At 59.2% G+C, this 18,284-nt stretch overlaps 6 protein-coding genes across 6 annotated transcripts; all 6 read right to left on the bottom strand.

Annotated features, from left to right (window-relative positions):
- Nucleotides 1–350: 350 nt before the first annotated feature.
- On the bottom strand, nucleotides 351–1,883 carry LMXM_36_2210 (conserved hypothetical protein; the record flags this gene model as incomplete). The annotated part of the gene is made up of 1 exon (XM_003874523.1): nucleotides 351–1,883. The coding sequence occupies one exon, from the start codon at nucleotides 1,881–1,883 to the stop codon at nucleotides 351–353; it is 1,533 nt and encodes a 510-aa protein (XP_003874572.1).
- Nucleotides 1,884–2,851: 968 nt separating this feature from the next.
- On the bottom strand, nucleotides 2,852–4,711 carry LMXM_36_2200 (conserved hypothetical protein; the record flags this gene model as incomplete). Its single annotated transcript, XM_003874522.1, has 1 exon — nucleotides 2,852–4,711. One exon carries the CDS (start codon nucleotides 4,709–4,711, stop codon nucleotides 2,852–2,854), a length of 1,860 nt encoding a protein of 619 aa, XP_003874571.1.
- A 618-nt stretch (nucleotides 4,712–5,329) lies between these two features.
- LMXM_36_2190 (conserved hypothetical protein) lies at nucleotides 5,330–7,093 on the bottom strand (the record flags this gene model as incomplete). The annotated part of the gene is made up of 1 exon (XM_003874521.1): nucleotides 5,330–7,093. The coding sequence occupies one exon, from the start codon at nucleotides 7,091–7,093 to the stop codon at nucleotides 5,330–5,332; it is 1,764 nt and encodes a 587-aa protein (XP_003874570.1).
- Nucleotides 7,094–9,621: 2,528 nt separating this feature from the next.
- On the bottom strand, nucleotides 9,622–11,193 carry LMXM_36_2180 (protein-tyrosine phosphatase 1-like protein; the record flags this gene model as incomplete). The annotated part of the gene is made up of 1 exon (XM_003874520.1): nucleotides 9,622–11,193. One exon carries the CDS (start codon nucleotides 11,191–11,193, stop codon nucleotides 9,622–9,624), a length of 1,572 nt encoding a protein of 523 aa, XP_003874569.1.
- A 1,583-nt stretch (nucleotides 11,194–12,776) lies between these two features.
- LMXM_36_2170 (conserved hypothetical protein) lies at nucleotides 12,777–15,065 on the bottom strand (the record flags this gene model as incomplete). Its single annotated transcript, XM_003874519.1, has 1 exon — nucleotides 12,777–15,065. One exon carries the CDS (start codon nucleotides 15,063–15,065, stop codon nucleotides 12,777–12,779), a length of 2,289 nt encoding a protein of 762 aa, XP_003874568.1.
- A 1,122-nt stretch (nucleotides 15,066–16,187) lies between these two features.
- On the bottom strand, nucleotides 16,188–16,577 carry LMXM_36_2160 (conserved hypothetical protein; the record flags this gene model as incomplete). Its single annotated transcript, XM_003874518.1, has 1 exon — nucleotides 16,188–16,577. One exon carries the CDS (start codon nucleotides 16,575–16,577, stop codon nucleotides 16,188–16,190), a length of 390 nt encoding a protein of 129 aa, XP_003874567.1.
- Between the last annotated feature and the right edge of the window lie 1,707 nt (nucleotides 16,578–18,284).

Below are 18,284 nucleotides of genomic sequence, written 5' to 3'. Positions count from 1 at the left end.
AAAGAGGAGAGGGTGGGGAGAGGTGAGAAGAACAACAACAAAAACGAACATCAAAAACGTCGACAACAGATCCGCCGCATATGCAGGAAATAGTGGCGAAAGCCAAACAACAACAAAAAAAATGATGAAAATGCAGAGAGAGAATGAAACGAAAACGCGGCGTCCAACGGTGTGGACCACAGCAGTGCTGCCTCACACGAGGATATACCATGATGCCGACGAACAACAGACAAAAGAAGAATGTCCGGTATATGGCATTCCTCCTGATGTGGCGGCCGCGGCTCCTCACAGTTTCGCTGTCGCCGAGGGTTTTCCTTTTATATCATGCGTTCATCATTCCTGGCGGTCGCTTACAACGGTGGCGGGGCATTGTTGTGCGTGCCGTTCGCGTCCGCGGCGTGGATGGTGGCGTACAACTCCAGGTCGGACTCACGCAGGGCCTCAGGGCACTCCGCAAAGCACACGAACACAGTCGTCACAGCGCTCTCCACGGGCACGAAAAAGAGCGAATGCACAATCAACGCAACGACGAACGCGAGCACGCCAATCGGCCACGACATGGAGATAACACCAGCGATGAACGCAAACACAAGCGAAACGGCGAACGCGAACATGTTCAGGGTCGGCGACACGAGGCAGTCATTGAAGTAGGCGGCAAAGAAGCACTGCCTGCACAGCGCAAAGGTCCGCTTTGCACCCTCGATGTAGCTGCAGCCGTAGATGGCCACGTGGACGAACGCGTAGCGATTGAAGTACTCGACGATTCTCTCGATGCATCGCAGAACGCATGACAGCAAGCACTGCACGAAGCCGTTCTCGTAGTCGCTGGAGGAACTTTCGACCAGCCAGCGAATGAACTGAATGATGGCGACAACGAGGGAGCCGAAGCAGATGGAGCCAAAGCTCGTCGTCACGGCACGCTTAAACGAGGCCAGTGTGGGGTTGCGCGGCATGTTCTGCGAGCCGGCAAAGTACCACGTGGCGGCCAGGCCGCTCGTCGTCACGTGCATCACGTTCGGCGTCACTTGCGACACCCACAGCATCGTAAAGACGAGCAAGACAATCACAAAGATGTAGCCGCCGTTGCCCTGGTCCTTGTAAAGGCGGTCGACTGGCGCCGCCACACCATAGCCCCAGAGCGCGATGTAGCCGAATGACGCAACGCACAGCATGAGGTTCAGTACAATTGTGAGCTTGTACGTACTGATAAGCCTCGCCGATGTTCGCAGAAGCGCGGCCGCAAATGGGATGCGGTGGCGCACGAGGAAGAGCCAGACGGCCTGAAAGACGGCGCATATGATCATGAGAATGCCAACGACAACATTGATCCGCAAGAACGCCATCACAGCAGAGGCGACAAACATAAAAATTGTCATGATGTTCGCAACGTAGATCATCTGGACGGGAATGCGCTGCATCAAGGTGAGCATCACTATCGAGCTGATCACGGAGGCACAGGCAGACGCGACGCACGCAATGACGACATAGATCAGGCGAGGCCCGTTTGGCCCGCTGAACGGAGACCGGCTGTGCGGGTCAGTGTCGAAGTGGTATGTGGCGATCTGCACAATGCTCCAGGCAATCGAGAAGATCAAAAATATGGCGAACGCGAAGGTGGCCCACACGTCCTTGAAGCCTTGAATGCGGAAGCGGCTGAGCTTTGGTGCCTGAATTGGATTTGTCGCCGCCTCGGGGTAAAGCAGGGTGCCATCTGCTGGCGGCCCCGCGGTATCGCTGTAGTGGAGCTCTGCCTGTGGATACTGGGTGTGGGCACCGTTACCGTACATGTCTGCACCAGATCTTATGGGAATACCCGCATCCCTTGGCGCCGGGTCCTTATCAAACTTCCCGTTATTCATGCCTCTGCCGAAAGCCTTACTCATCGTCGCTACGAGAGGGGAGAGAGGGGGAGAGGGAGGGAGGGAGGGAGGGAGGAAGTACGCGACACGAGACGGAAAGGCGTGACCGCAAGCTCTCTTCAGTGCGAATGAGATTGACAGAGGAAAGAGGTTGGTGGTGGTGGTGGTGGTGGCGGCGGTGGTGGATGCGTGCGTTGTATTGAGCGGTTTCCGTGTGTGTGTGTGTGTGTGTTTAGCTGCTGTTGTTGTTGTCGGTAGTGTTATGGAATAAAGATAGTGAGAGAGAAAAAGGCGAGGATGGCGCGGTGTGGCTGAGGGGATGGCGGCTATTCGTTGTGCTGATCCCGGCCGTTGTTGCTAGGTGGGGTGTCGAGGGTTTTGGTAATGCTCTGGGCTATCGTATGCTTAGTTTTTCTTTTCGTTGTTGTGGGTGCCCAGGCGGCACACAAGGACGTAAGACATAGAGACAGCGCCGAGAGACGGAGAGGAGGGTAGAGGACGAGAGGTGGTGGTGGTGCCAAGCGACTGGTGAAGCGAGAGGCGTTCGACGGAGGCGGGGAGAGAGACCGTGCGCTGACGTGGCCTTTGTCTGAGTGTTTACACACTCACCGCCCCCCCCCCTTCCCCAACAGCGACGGCGTGAAAAGGCCGACATGCAAGGTAGAAGAGCAGCTTGAAAGGGGAAAAGATGGATAACGTAAGATAATGCAACTGCACCACCGCAATCCTCCGCGTCTCCGCGGTTGCTCGGCCACGTTACTGAAAAAGTCACTTGTCCCTCTTCAATGTAAAGTGCTGCGTGTGCTGCTATCGTGTACGTGTGCGTGCACGCCTTATCTGCGCACACCAATGCCTGTTGCGCCGACAGCAGCCTTGCTAACCACGAAGCAAATCAAGAAGAACAAAGCAGAGATGGCGTGTATTTCGTGTTGTGCGCATCTCAGCAGACAGACGCAGAGGAACGCAGTGGGGGTGGCAGGAGCCCACCTACTTCAGCCACTACCAGCTACATCCTCGCTCCAGCTGAGAGCTGTATCAGTAGTCGGCGCTGGGCTGACAGTCGCCGCATCCGTCCTCCGCTGCTTCTGGGGTGGCAGCAAGGCTATCGTGGCGGAGGCCGAAGGGCGGCCATCCCCGCTCGCTAGCGGCTCCGCTCGGCGCTTGTTCCCCGTCTTGGGACTCACCGCCGCTCGACTAGCCCTTTCGACAGCGTGCACGAGAACACGCTCCGAATCAGCACCGCTGGTCTCAGCATGCGCTCGCTTCATCGGCCTCTTTGCTGCCTTGTCGCGTGGGCGAACGGGCACCCCTCGCTGTCCCCGTTTGCCCAGCCGTTTGCGCTCCCACAGTCGGAGCCTTCGTGCCAGCGCTCTGGCACCTCGTTCCACGAAGGCGTTGTGACACAGGTTTCCTGCACCACGATCCGCCACCTCGTGTTCGGTGCCGGGGGGGCCGGAAGAGGGTGACGAGGACATCTCCACTCGTGCGCTTTGAACAGCGATGCGCTGATGCCGTTGCTGCGATGCCTGGCCTGCGCTAGCGCGGCGTCGCGCCGTGCGCACAAACGCGGCGGCCTCACTGTACACGTTTACTGTGTCCTGTCCGGCGAGCACGCCAAACAAGGCGTGCACGTCAACGAGTGACCGAGTGCACAGCAGTGCTGCATCGACCGCCGTGACTCCGTGCTTTGTGCGACTGCATGTGTGCACGAGCTGGCGGCGCAAAGCAGAAGAAGGGCCGCCGTAGCTCAGAACAACGCGCAGGAACTGCGTGCGGCCTACTGCACCGGCTCGGCTGGCGTTGAGTGAGCTGAGCAGATGGCGAATCTGGCCGTACGTCATCATGAAGGCCTGCTCGTCCACGCCGGAGACCTCGCCATATAGCGAGTTCCGGCCACGCTTCCACCGTGACGCACTTCCTGCAACGCGCATGTCCATGTTCACGCCGTCACCGTCGGCGCCGTCGCCCCTGCCTATCACCTGAGGGTGCAGAGACGCCAAAAGGGTTGCATACGAGATCCAGACTGCGCACCGGCTGTCCCCCTTCGGCAGCTTCAAAGAACGCTGCACGTCGCTGATAAATATATCGCGCAGCGCCGAGTTGCTTACACGGCTGCCGGCTGCAGGATCGCTTACTGCATCTGCACTCCCGCTTGCCGTCGCCACCCACCACGACAGATCCACGAGAAGGCTCTGATGGGGAAGAAGAATACTGTCTAGGTGACAGCGCGTGGGCCGCTCTGCCCACGACAACAGCAGCGATGGAGCCCCAAGCGAAAGAGCGATGAGACTGGCATGGCGCAGTGGCGAGAGCATTCGAGTGGTTCGCGATGCGGAGCCGCGCGCCACGCCAGCGGCCGACGCCTCGGAGCACATCTCTGCACAGCGCTGCCAGCTCTCGTAGACAACGAGGTCGTCACGTGTGTGCGGGGCCAAGAAAGCCACAGTGACAACAAAAGCGCTGCTGAAAGACGACCTGGCGATCCCGGCACCAGCCTTTCGTGACGCCGAGAAGTCATCGTGTGTGACCCACTTGTTCATCTCCGATGCATCCTCGCCTGCCTGACAAAGGCGTCGGTCAGCTTCCCAGGCGCACCAGGCCAGCTTTTTCGCGACGCGACTCCGATGGGACGCCGCCGGAGGCGATGGTGAAGCCGCGGAAGTTGCTTTACCTGTCGCAGCGTGGGCGGCCACAGCAACGGTGGAAGGAACGGGAATGTGAACAAAGAGGGCGATGAGCTGAATGGCCGACCGCGATGCGGAGTCTGCCAGAAATGCCTGCAGGGCCTGGCGAAGGTCTGCCTGGCGGGTTGCCGTGCTGGTGACGGTGTGGTCGTAGAACAGCGCCTCCATGGTGCTGAGCGACGACTATGAAAGCCGAGAGAGAGAGAGAGAGCAGGAGTTTTGAACGCTGCTGCGGAGACACACTCCCCACCCCTGCTGCTTCTGAGCGTCGAAATCGGGGAGGGGCGGGGGAGAGAAAGACGAATACAACAGAGGAGAGTAGAGGGAGAACGAGAGCAGGAAACGAGCCGGTGAAGCGGGCAACAGTGAGGGCAGAGCCATGAGAAGCCAATGCGGCAAACAACAGTCGCGACAGCAGCCGCGAGAAGAAGCGACCGAGGCGACGACGGCGGAAAGGGGAGGGGGAAAAGGGGTGGGCCAGCTCATGAGACTCACTGAAAAATGCAGAAAAAAAAGGAAACCACATGAGAAGGCAAACGCGAGGCACGCAAGCGGTGCCGGGAACCGCGTGTATGCAACTCGGACAGCGGCGTGCACGATCGAAGCTGCTCTCTTTTTTCCTCACTCTCTTTCGCACGGGAGAGATAGCCCGTAGAGCAGGCGCATATCATGTGCCCTTGCGCTTGCCTGCCTGTGCGTACGCCTGTCGCTCGGGAGTGTGTGCGGAGATGACCGCCGCCGTCACGGACAGACTGCAAAGCGTGGGAGGGAAAGGAAAGGGCGGCGCTACGGAGAGAAGTGTGGTGGTGCTGGTGGGTACTGGAAGGGAGGGAGAGGGAACACATTAGCCGCCGCCTTGACAAGCTTATTCATGTGCTTGCGATCTTTCTTGTGCATTCCCTTCGTCATCTCCCACAGGCCAGCCGGGGGTTGGTGGGGTTGCCGCTTCTGGTGCTTCTCCTGATGCGGCTGCAGAGCCTCAAGCAGTGCCTCCGTCCGTGATTGCTTCTCTGGTCTCTTCCCCGCGCGGTGACGGTTCAGCTCGCGCGTCAGCAGCTTATCATAGGACTTCCTCCAGGCGGCCACCGTGGCCTCCAGTCTCTGCTCCACAACTTGAGCTGCCTCCACTTTCTCGCGGCGACTTGCCGCTGCGCTGCGCACGACGTCCATGAATCGCGTGTGGGCCGCGATAAACATTGTCTTGGAATCCTGCAGCGCAGCATCAGTTGCCCCTGGAGTGCCGTTTGCGTCATCCCCGCAGCCCCCCTTGCTCTGCGTTCGCTTCGTGCGCAAGGTCGCCGTCTCGGACTCGCCCTCTTCGTCGGTAGCACCCGCAGCAGCGCAGATGAGGCTCAGCTTTCTCTCAACCACCGCTCGCAGCTCAGCAAGCTGTTGGTGCTGTTTGGGGGCCCGCATGTCGCCGTCAGGGCAGAGGTCCCCCTCCGATTCTCCGACTGCCGTCTTCGAAGGTGGTGAGGGACGTTCTGACCCCTTCCGCTGCTCTTGATGCAGCCGCTCCTGCATGACGAATCGGGCGTAGGCAACGACATCGCGCACATCGTCTGCAATACCCCTCTCGACAGCCGCAACGAGCTGCTTCACTTCACCGTCTTTCTGCTTCTGCTTTGCACCCTTTCGTTGCATGCTACTGCGATGGCGAGGAGAGGCACTGGCTTGCTGCGCCGCCGCTGCATCAGAAAGCGAGACGGAGGGCTGTTTCGCGTCGCCGGTTCGGCCATCGCGCTGGAGCACAATGTGTGTCATGAACTGCTGCACGCACTTGTGGAAGTCTTCGTTGAAGCCGCTGGCCGCGGCGGTGGGCGGGCAGCTGCTTTGGTCGTAAATCGCACGTACCGCCGTGCTGGGGAGATGCTGAAGTAGGTCGAGGAGAAGCTCCGATGGTGATGCGGGTGTGGTGGCCGCTTGAGTCGCACGCCGATGAACGTCAGCCCATGCTCGCTTCTCCAAGAGAGCGCGTGCGCTTGCGACGTCCCGCGCGTCGCGCCTTGCTTCAAGACTGCAACTGTTCGCATTATCCTGCTTCGCGTGGTGATGCAACTCTCTCCCCTTTCTGGCGTCTGTGAGCATGGCTTCCGCCTCCTCCGCTTGTTGCAGGGCGCCATCACTACTGGCAACGGCAGCAGCAACCGTCTTGGTGCGCGCTGCAATCCTTCTTACTTCAGCGAAATCCACTACGACACGGAGCGGGTCACTTTGCACCATGCTCAGGCGGCCGCCACCCCCATCCTCCTCTCCGGTCTCATCATCTGTGACCGCATCCTCGTCCTCCTCCGTTTCATGGTCGAACGTCGCTTGCGCGACTTCTTTGTCGGATGACGTGGTGGTTCTGTTCAGCAGCGGAAGAGCGTGCTGGTGCAGACTTGCAAGGTCGAGAGGGTACTGCGGCCTTGGTGCAGTGCTTCCATCGCCAACACCAGGACGCGGGAGGAAACCTGTCCACGCTGCAAGGGGACGCGTTGCCGAGCCCTCGCCGAGCCCTTCACCCCTTACAGGAGCACGAGAGAGACCGGCACCCACGCCGTTGATCATCGAGAGCGGCGCGGATGCCTTGTCGGTAGAGGAAGAGGAAGAACGCAGAGAGGCTGGCGAGGAGGCGATGGTACCTCCCTGTCCACCATCACCACCATCGTCACTGTCATCCTCATCATCGGATATTGAGGGGACGTCAAAGTCGCGCGGTCGCTTGAGCCCTGCTTGTGACTCCGATGTCCGTCCTACCATGTCGCTGCATCCAGCCGCGTCACCGCCCAGCCCCAGCACCTCTCGATGCAGCTCCACCGCTGATCCAGGTGCGTCCGCTGGAGGGGGAGTAGGTGATGACGAGGACAAAAATACGTGCTGCGGCGACAGGGTCGCGGAAGCGGTGGTGACGTAACTCCGCTCGTGCGGCTCTCCTGTAGGGTGACTGGTGACGGTGACGGCGGCGGACGGCGGTCGCTGCAGAGAAAGCGTTGGCTGTGTCCACGATCGCAGCGCCTTTTGCGGGGGTCTGGCGGTCGAGTGGCGCGACGAGGGTTGCGACAGTACCTCTGAAGACGAGTGACCACTGGTAACGGTGCCGGGTGTTGTGCTGTTGCCGATTCTGTTTCGAATCTTCAGCAATGCGGCGGCGGCAGCAGCAGCAGCAACGGTAGCTGGCGCTGGCGATGATGATGATCCCGACGACGGTAGCGGTGGCGCTGCGTATGAGCGAGGGCGCGGAAGGGAGAGCGAGTCGTCTCTAGACGTGCGCGGCAGAGCCGTGGCAGCGAAAGCCGTTGTGGTGGTGGCACTGTCAGAGTGCCCGTCATCCCTACCGGTGGGCTCAAACACCTGCGAGCTGCCCGAATTTAGGGATGGTGCGCACCGGCGTATGCCTGCCACGGTCTCTTCACGCAACGCTTGTGCGTTCGCGGAGGTCTGCGTTGGTGGGGACGGCTCCGGCGGACGCGCGCTGTTTCGGAGGCTGATGAGGCGCTTGCCGGCGGCGGCCGCCGCGGTTGTAGCAGCGTTAGATGCCGGCGAGCCTCCTAGCGCCGGTGGCACGTACTGTCTGCGCTTTCCATCCATCATAGACCAGTGCGTATGTGTGCGTGCTGCACCGCCGTTCTTCCAGTCTCCAGCCAGGTGTCTATACGGCGCCCTCTTTGTCCGACGCGAATCGGCTGCGTCTCCTGCCGTCTCGTGCTCGTTTTTTTTTCGCTTTTTCTTTTCTCCGCTTGTGTTCTCAGTTTTCGTGTGATGCGGTTCTGGCGCTGTGCAAGTGGGTTTGGGGTGGGTGGATGAGGCGCATGGGCGTCGAAGGTGCGAGAGAAGGATACGGAACGGTAAGGCGGGTGTAAGGGAAGATGGCCCGGCGGTTTGCCCGAGCGTTTCCTCTTCGCTTGCAAGTAGTCACTGTCTCGATTGCGTGCAGCCGCAAAGGCAGACACGCACGCCCCCGCCCACATATGAGACACAACACACAACACACCAGCATTGTGGCTTCAGATAATGGTGATGGAGAAACGGTGGCAGCACGGCTGCTCTCCTGGAACGAGAAGACGAGCGTGCGAAGCCGGCCATCCGCCTCTGCTCACATGGTTTATGCCCTTCTATGCCCTCTTTGAGAAATGCGAAGCCGAAATCCTGCTCAGTCATCTGCGTCTGGCCACAGCGTAGGAGGTGTGCGGCATTCCTTTGTGTTTGCTTGGGTGGCCTGGTCGGGGCTTCATCCTTTAAGTAACGCTGCAGTCGACATCGTGTCGCATGCACTCCTCTACCCACCCCTCCCCTCCCGCACGTCTCCTCCAGGAGGCCGTGAAGGGTAGAGGTTTGCGCGGATACGTGAAGAGATGAGCGACCGCCCACGCACCAAGCAGCCGAAGAAAGAGATGTGCCGACTGAAGCTGCACTGAGACGCAAGCACAAACACCACGAGCGTATGATAGCAGGGCGAGGAAGGGGGAGGGGCCCCCAATACGACGGAGTCTCTGGGCGTGACAACGCACCTGTGCATGCCTTTGCGTACTCTTCGCTCATGACCCTTCATCACCGCTTGATCAGCGCTCGAGCACGTGCATAGGGCTCAGTATATCGTACATGAAGGAGTGAGAGGAAGGGGGGCGCCGCTCTGTGCACGGAAAGGGATAGCGAAAGGCGATGAAGTTGTTCATCACATCCGTGGACACTCCAGGACTTGGGCGTACATATCTCGCCCGCCGAAATCCGGTGAGTCCAAATCTGCCAAGTAAAGCAAAGAACGCAGATGCACGGGCGTGCCACGCTCATGATCCTGCGCCCCCTCACATTTCCTAGCCCATGAGCGACAATGACGTCTCCTCCATCACAGTCAAGGGACTTCCACAGCAAGAGTATGTTCGATCTCGAGGCGGACCCACGCACGAGGAGCGACGCGGAAAGTTGCGTTGACGAGCTCTGTCCATATCGCGTCCTTGTGAAGACTGCCGGCAATTCCCTTGCCTGCGCTCCTGCTGCGAAGGGAGTACCTCACCCCGACCCAAACACGCGCATACAGCGGTCGGAGTCGATCACTCCATTGCTTTGCATCCTCCTCACTGGTTATTTATGCGACTTGTTCAGCGCTTCGCTGCCCGAGCCCCAAGCAGCGCCTTCTGTCTCGCCTCCATCCACCGCATATTATACATGTCCGCTCGCGGCTGCATGCGTGCGCTGAACTTGCGCGCGTCTACCCCCATGTGTTGCAGCACGATCATGTAGAGAAACATGTACTGCTCCACGCGCTGCACCATACCAAAGCGAGCCTTGCGCATGTCCGTGACGATGCGCCGGATACTTGTGTTCGTCAGGAGTCCGGCCTCCGTCAGTTTCACGGCCGTGTAGGCACCGATGAGGGTGCCTGTACGGCCAATGCCGGCACTGCAGTGCACAAAGACTGGGGGCGTGAGTTTGCCAGCTCCTGCGTCACTTCCAGTATTGCTGGTGCTGCCGTCACCTCCGCTGCTGGTGGCGATGGGGCTGTAGGCGGCGCTCTTCGGCCCAGCCGGTGGCATATTTGGAGTCGGTGGCGCCACTACATAATCCTGAATGATTTTCAAGAGCTCCTCGAAAGATTCGGTGCTGTCGGGAACGCCACGGTCAGGCCAGCCCACATACTGATACATGACGATCTTGTGCGCGCGCGCTTGGGACCCAGGCGAGGGGCGTATGTAGAATGGTCGGCGCACGAGTTCGTGTGTGGCGTCGTACGTATACGGGTCCTGCTCATCCTTGTACACGCACATGCTACCGAACGACTCAATCCTGTCGGCGGGTGCGCTATCCTCTGGCCAGTACCGGTCTGCCTTCACAAAGCCAGCCTCCTCCACTTCAGTCAGCATCAGCACCAGGGTCACTTCACAGCTATAGATAACAGCAAGAAAGTCGTCGATGCACTCCTGCACTGGTGCTTGCGAGGCCACAAATACAGGCTCCACACTCGTGTCTACCAAGTTGGCGTTGATATACCATTGCGGAGACTTCTCGGTGACGCAGCCGGTGGTGAATTTCTCGTTTCCCTCAGAGTCTCTCGGTAAAGTGCCGCCACGCCGTGTGCCCAAGAGTCGCTTCCCGGCGGCCCCCCAAACCTTCTGCGCTCTGAATGCGAGGGACTTCATCGGCGTCGTCGCCGATGCCATCGAAGACGGAGAGCCGGACGTGGAGAGTCTCGAACCGCCCGTCGTCGGCGGCACAGATGCCAAGCGCGTTGGAGGGAAGATTGTCTCCTCGTTAGCGAGTACGTTGATGTAGCGGTTCTTCGTTGGGTTGGCGTTGGAGGTGGTGAAGTTGTACAATCGCGGATTCATGGTACTCGCCTCGATGGCGGCAAACTCCTCCTCGATCAGGTTAAACTGCTCCTCGATCGGCAGCTGGTACATGTTGAACTCTGGGTTGCGCTCCCTTTTAGAGCACGACGCATCGATGAGGGAGCCCACCGTGCTGGTGCTGCCGTCGAGCTGGTGGTTGCCGCAAGTGTATTCGGCGCTGCCAGCGACATCGACGCCGCTGGCCTGCGTGTCCGAGGGCGGCGTCGTAACTGCAGCTGATGCCGCTGCACTTAGCAACGACGCATTGGGAGGCTCGCTACTGCTTCTCGAGGAACTGTTGGGCCGCAAGCTCGGCCGACTGACACGCGAGACGTCATGGCTCATCTCCTCTGTGTGTCGGATGCCTGTGTCCTGTGTGGGTACAATGGTGCAGAGAAGATGCCACACGACGCGCAGAGAGAGAGGCGTGTGCGTGGGTGAAAAATACAAAAGGAGGCAGATACAAGAATCGAAGATCCCCACACAAGCAACGCGAGCGTCGTCCTCTGCACAGCGTACGTATGAGGGAGTGAAACGGAACGATAGCTGGGCGGTGGAAGAGAGTTGAGCAGCTTTTACCAAGACCAAGGTAGCCGCCTGGTGCTGGTCTGCTGTTAAATATATGAGGACGGGAAGTGTTCAGGTAGGAAAAACCTCCTCCCATACCCCGTGCGCAAGGAATGATGTTAGCAGCCGCGAAGCGAAGCGGTGTAGATGGGAGGGGCTTGGGGGAGAGGGAGTGGCGTAAGTATTGTCGAACCGGGGTACACGCCAAGGAAGATAGAGCGGCAAGCGAGCAACGGAATCACCGCGAGAGGGATCTCATGCGTTGAGGCAAAGTCCCACAACACTCACAGACGCCGAACAGCAGAGAGAAGGGGAAGGCGGTGGGGTGGAGGCACAACAACGCGAAAACCAAGAAGCAAGCACAGAGAAGTGTGCCCTGCTAGCATGTCTTGAACAGCACTCACACGTCTACACTGAGAGGGAGAGAACAAGGCAGGGGTAAGAAAAAAAAACGAGAGGATGCGGAGAGGTAAGAAAGAGAGGTTAGGGGGGAGAGGGAGGAGGAGGAGGAGGAGGGGAATTACCAACGGCACTTTCAGCCCAAAATGGAGAGAAGGGGCACCACAACAACAAGAATAATAAAAAAAAAAACAAAGAAGCGGGGAGGAAGAGACGAGAAGGAGTTCGCAGAAGCACGGAGGCCCTGCTTGCTCGCTGCTGCTGGCGCGGTCTACCTGTGTGTCTCACCGGGCCTCACAGAAGAAACGAGTACAGGAAAAGAAAACGGAGGAGTGCGTGTGCTGTCGGCGCCTCCGATAGTGCAGTGAGCAGCAGCAGCTGCTCAGACACAGAAATCCAGGAAGAGGCATGCGCGAAGAAGAGAGCAGTCGAGAGAACACAGCCATGCATATATGTGTGAAAAGATGTGCTGCGGGTGTGAGCATCCAGCCTACCCTCGACGAGGGGGTGGGGGTGGGCGGAGGGAGCAGGGCGGGTCTCGGAGCCGGCGAGCACGGTCCTCGTCTCATGACATGCGCTCACTCGAGCGATCTGCTCTCATGGAAAAACATGAGCGAGACACTTATCTGCGCGAGTGAGGTGCCCTTCCCAGTTGCGTGTATGCGCGCGCGTCATGAGCCCCGTCGGGAACGCTACTGTTCTCTTCATCCGACCCTCATTCTCATATATATATATGCATGGGCTTTTCGTTTCGGCCTTTTCCATGTTAGAGGCGCTGACCACTCAAGCAAGCTCACAAGGTTTTAGCTGCTTATCCGCGGCTCACATCAATGCACAGTCCGCTTACAAGCAAAACACGCGCTTATGCGCGGCCCACAGACGTCGATGACCGCGCGGCGTCCTCGCACCGGGGGCGTGGGGGCGTCGCTATTCAGCCCCGGAAAAGAACCTCACTGCTGCTCTCACGCGTCGTCTTCCTTTTCCGCTTCTGGAATCTCCGCGGGCTTTACCGGGTCTTCGCCGAGACGCAGCTGCACGCCCTCCAGGTCCTCGTGATCCACGAGGAGCTGAATGCGCGAGCGAGCGCGCAGGGCGGTCGAGTAGAACACGCCACCGAGCGCCTTTGGCGCCTCGATCTCCAGCAGAAAGGCGCCGATTGGAAGGCACTCGAGTCTGCTGCGCAGTTGTGTGTCCTTGACGCTCTCGAGCAGCTTTTCCTTTAGCCTCCCGCCATTCACAACCATGTCCTGAATGAGAGAGACGGGGACGCGCACGAGGCGCGAAGACCGGCGCATCAGCTTTGCGAAGAGGACCGCAGACTCGCTCACGATGCGCCATCCCTTGTCCAAACACTCAAACGCAATCACGCGCAGCCCGGCTGAGACGATGAGGACGTTGTCCGTCTTGTGCTCCAGCACCTGCGCAGCCATGCGAGAGACAATGCTGCACACCGAGCCAGGGGTCAACCGCAGCTCGCGCTCTCCCTGAGCGGTGCGAACAAACAGAAGTTGCATGGGAAACTGCGGAATCTCGTAAAAGTCGATGATGGCGCGCTGGATCTCCGCCGGCGCGCCAACAAACTGCGGCGGCAGAGACTTAGGCTTAGCCAGCTCATGTGCCGTGGTCAACTCCGCTTCCAGCGCTTCGACACCGGCGTCCGCTGTCTCCTCCGCGCCGCCGGCACTGACGGTATGCGTTTCCTTCTTTTCGCGCTTTGGAGGAACCGTAGTGCCGATGATGGTCTGCCGCTCCGTGGCTGCCTCCACCGCGTTCTCTGTTGAGGCGTCTTTCTCCTCCGCCTTGAGCTCTTCTAGCTTCTTTAGCCGGAACTCGCTCACCTTGTCGAGTACAGCCACGAAGAAACCGCCACCCTTGCAGTGGGTGGGGAAGAGACGCATGCACAGCGACAAATCCAGCGCATCGACGGCGGCGGAGCTGTACCCGCCTGGGGTGTGGGGCGGAAACAGCGCCTCGTGCATGTTGCCCTCCGGGGCTGGAAACACGCGTCCCTTGGCGTCTGTGACCGTCCACTTTGTCATGCCAGGAGCGCACACGAGCTTCGGCAGCAGTGCTCTGGCGTCCACGAGGCGCATGGCGCCACGGGTGCGGTGAACGATCTGCGCCACCACCGCCTCGTTCTCGACCGGGTTCAGCGAGCAAGTGCTGTAGACAAGGCGGCCGCCTACGCGGAGGAGGTGGCACGCCCGCAGCGCAATCTCAATCTGTAGTTTCTGCAGGTTGATGGCCTCCTTGGGGGACCAGAGCTTGAAAATGTGCGGCGCCTTACGCAGCGTGCCGTCGCCGGAGCACACGACATCGCACAGGATTTTGTCAAAGCGAAGTACCTCAGCACCGGCCGCCGCCTTCTCTGCGTCAACGGGCTGCGGCTGCAGTGACATTTCGGGAAAATATCGTGCGTCGTGGTTTGTAAAGAGGGTAAAGGGAAAGAGCAGGCGAAGCCGCTTCACCTGGTGCACCAGCATGTTGGCCCGCTTAGCGTCCAGCTCGTTGGCGATCACAAGGCCATCGCTGTCGTACTCGAAGGGGAACGGCGACGCGTCAGAGTCGAAGGGCACGACCTTGTGGCGGCCTAGTGCCACCAGCATCTGAGCCGTCTTGGAGCCGGGAGAGGCGCACATGTCCAGGCAGACGTCGTTCGGCTGAATGTCGAGCAGGAACGGTGGAATCATCGAGACCTCTTCCTGTCGGCTGATGGTGCCGAGGGCGGTCTGCTTGATCAAGTACTGCCGCAGCGGCTGCATTTCGGGACGCTTGCGGAACCCGGCCTTGTCGGCGAGGATGCGCCAGCCCATGCCAGCGATCGGATACCACGAGATCGGCTCCAAGAGTGACGAGTCGAGAGACTCCATGTAGGCTCGCACGTGAGCCGCGAGGGGATCAGTGTCGTTAATCCAACAAGTCGTGAGCAGCGGCGTGCGAAAGAGCTCCATCTCCCTCATCCACAGCGATGCCGCAACATCGGCGGACACGTCCTGTGCAGCGGCGCATGAAGAGGAAGCAGCCGAGACGCAGGCATCAGTTGAAGTCGGATAAACGGTGCGAGCCACCACGCGGCCTAGCTGCTGCAACGTGTTGTAGTAGTTGTCAAACAACTTGTTCGCAACAAGCCGCATCTTGTCTTGGTGTGGCGTACCTACCCAGTTGCCATTGTCGTCGTACGTAGTCGTCGCCGAACGTATCTCGCGTCGGTTCTTTCCGAACGACTTGAGCTTGTTCTTTGGTGCCGGCATTTGCGCCTTCAATTACCGCGCCGTGCGTGTGCACGCAGATGTGTTCGGTGCAGGTGTGCGTGGGGTGGTGCGGTGCGGTCACACTTCCACCGTCTGTTACGCCGAGTGCGAACCGTGAACAAGTCTCTCTCTGTCACTGCGGCGGAAACGGGTGTGGGTCGGAGACGCACGTGCGGGAGCCGGGCGCGGCGAAGCATCCATGATTATAGATGCCACAGTCAGGGGAGAAAGAGGAGAGAGAGCGTAACCGCAAAAAAAAGGCGGTGTGATGCCGCGACGACGACAGCAGCAGAAGTAGCCGGTGGCGGTCTCACGCAGGCGCCGTACACTGGCAGTGAGAGAGGCTCACAGGGAGAGCAAGACCAGTTCGCCACAGAGTCTGCTCTTTTCGCACAGTCACGAAAGACACCCATGAAGCCTTGCAACCAAACGCGTCGTCTGAAAGGCGTGGCAGTGGTTTGTGCGTCACAACTCCTGTTAACGAGTGTGTGTGTACTGCGGCACGCACCTCCCTCCCGAGACTTCCCCGGAGCCATCCACCTACCGTTGTTTCTATGGTTGAACATAACCCTCTTGTACATGATACTCAAGAGCAACGGATGTCGAACAGTGGGGGGGAAGGGGGGTACAAGGCATCTTTGCACGCGTTTGCGCATATACGTAGGCTTGTGTGCGCCTCGGTGCATCAAAGAGCACGGCGGCAATCGAAAAAAAGGCCCTCTGCCACCCCCTCCCCCTTGGAGAGAAACACAACCACACACACACACATGCATCCGTGCGGCATCGCATCCAGCCGCCAAAGAAAAAAAATACAATGTACGTATCTGCATAGGCCACACATACCGAGAGAGAGAAACAACGGAAGCTGTACATCGAGCTGAGAATACTCACGTGTTGCGAGAGAACGAAAGTGAGAGAGGGGATGGCGTTGCGCATCAGTGAACAGAAAGCACAAGGAGCCCCTTTGCATAAGCTGCAACAGCACCGTCTCACGCGCGAGAGAGACTGCCCACTCCACCCCCCCAGAGCACCACGCGATCTCTCTTTCCAGCTCTCCACCACTCTTCTTCTCTTATCTTTCGTCTATTTCGTCCTAGAGGGCCCCCGACTTCCTCCTCTTCGTCACTCCGCTGCGACGGTCTCGTTGTCAGCAACTTCCTGCGGCCGTTCCGGTGGACCCGAGCGCATGGCTAAGAAGTACACGCCGTTGATCTTCATGTTGATCAGGGTGTCATCGTCGTTGGTGACGTTGGCGCCGAAGTGCTTGCCTACGATGACGTGCCAGGTGCCGCCGTATGCGCTGTCAAGTCGACCCTTCAACTTCGCCGCTACATCTTTGTAGGAGTGTTCGACCGGCATGGAGTCGAGCACCGTCTGCGCGTGCTCTACCATCTCCTCCGTGAGTATCCGGTTAGTATCGTGCTGGAGGACCTCGATCAGCCGCTCCGGGCGTTCAATTTTATCCGTCTCTTTCCTATTCACCTCCAAATCATAGTCCTCCTCGTCCGCCATGGCGCTGGAGCAGTTCTCTTAACGGGAACGATGTGGAGGAGGAGCCACTGTATGCGCCCGACAGACAACACGGAATGCAGAAGGCCACAAGTTCCTTCACTGGAGAGACCAGTGACACACACCAACGGCAGAGGGCGTCAAAGGTAGTTCAGCTCCTTCAAAATGAATGTGTCCTAGAATGAATATCAGGGAGCGTCGAGATATGTGCAGCAAAGCCGAAGAGGAACTTGTGTGTCCACGATCGACCCTAGACCTACGCAGTGACGTACCACTAACAAAGAGCGTGAGCGATCTGCTCGAGACCAGCACGACCACAATGATCACAGGGAAGAGAAAAAACGCGACACAAACAACGTCAAGCAGGGAGAGGCAGCCTACAAACAGTAAAGCAGACAAGAACAGCGTTGTAGAGCATCCCACACACACACAGTGCCCTGAGTATCAGGGCAGAAAGCGGCGAACACGCCGCAATGCACCGCGCGCACACGGAGTCATAGCAGATCTTGGTTATTTGAGTCAATGGTTGTCGTCAGCAACCGTGTCCGGTAACGGAGATACATTGCATTGTTGAAATCATGGCAGCGTGGTGCACCCAGCGCACGCACAGCACAGGGCCGGCGGCGCCCCTCGCATCTTCGCTGTGCATGAATCGTCCCGCCTACAGATCAGATGCGCGGCACGGGATTATAACAGCGTCACACGAGCAGGGCAAGCAGAGCACGCCTACCGTCGGCACTGCAGAGCGGCAGTAGACATGCCGCCACAGCCCCCACGCCCGTCCGCTCCCCCCCCTCTCCCAAACATCCGCGGCGCAGCGCCTCACGCGCACTCGGCAACCCTCAGAGTGGAGTGATTTGCGATATGTTCGATTTCTCAGCAGGCGTCCAGCTCAGCGCACACTACAATGAAACATTTTGTGTCATCCTGCGGATGGGCCGGCGCACGCACAAGCGCGAGTGGGGGCAGGGCGGGAGTGGGGGGAAGAAGAAAGGGCAGCAGGGAGGACCAAAGGGAAGCAAGGCGCAAACACGCCGCAATGCACCGCGCGCACACGGAGTCATAGCAGATCTTGGTTATTTGAGTCAATGGTTGTCGTCAGCAACCGTGTCCGGTAACGGAGATACATTGCATTGTTGAAATCATGGCAGCGTGGTGCACCCAGCGCACGCACAGCACAGGGCCGGCGGCGCCCCTCGCATCTTCGCTGTGCATGAATCGTCCCGCCTACAGATCAGATGCGCGGCACGGGATTATAACAGCGTCACACGAGCAGGGCAAGCAGAGCACGCCTACCGTCGGCACTGCAGAGCGGCAGTAGACATGCCGCCACAGCCCCCACGCCCGTCCGCTCCCCCCCCTCTCCCAAACATCCGCGGCGCAGCGCCTCACGCGCACTCGGCAACCCTCAGAGTGGAGTGATTTGCGATATGTTCGATTTCTCAGCAGGCGTCCAGCTCAGCGCACACTACAATGAAACATTTTGTGTCATCCTGCGGATGGGCCGGCGCACGCACAAGCGCGAGTGGGGGCAGGGCGGGAGTGGGGGGAAGAAGAAAGGGCAGCAGGGAGGACCAAAGGGAAGCAAGGCGCAAACACGCCGCAATGCACCGCGCGCACACGGAGTCATAGCAGATCTTGGTTATTTGAGTCAATGGTTGTCGTCAGCAACCGTGTCCGGTAACGGAGATACATTGCATTGTTGAAATC

This window comes from Leishmania mexicana, chromosome 20, assembly GCF_000234665.1.
Source record: "Leishmania mexicana MHOM/GT/2001/U1103 complete genome, chromosome 20".
In the NCBI taxonomy this organism is placed as follows: domain Eukaryota; phylum Euglenozoa; class Kinetoplastea; order Trypanosomatida; family Trypanosomatidae; genus Leishmania; species Leishmania mexicana.
Note: the sequence above shows the minus strand (reverse complement) of the source record. Positions and strands in the feature narration are given on the sequence as shown.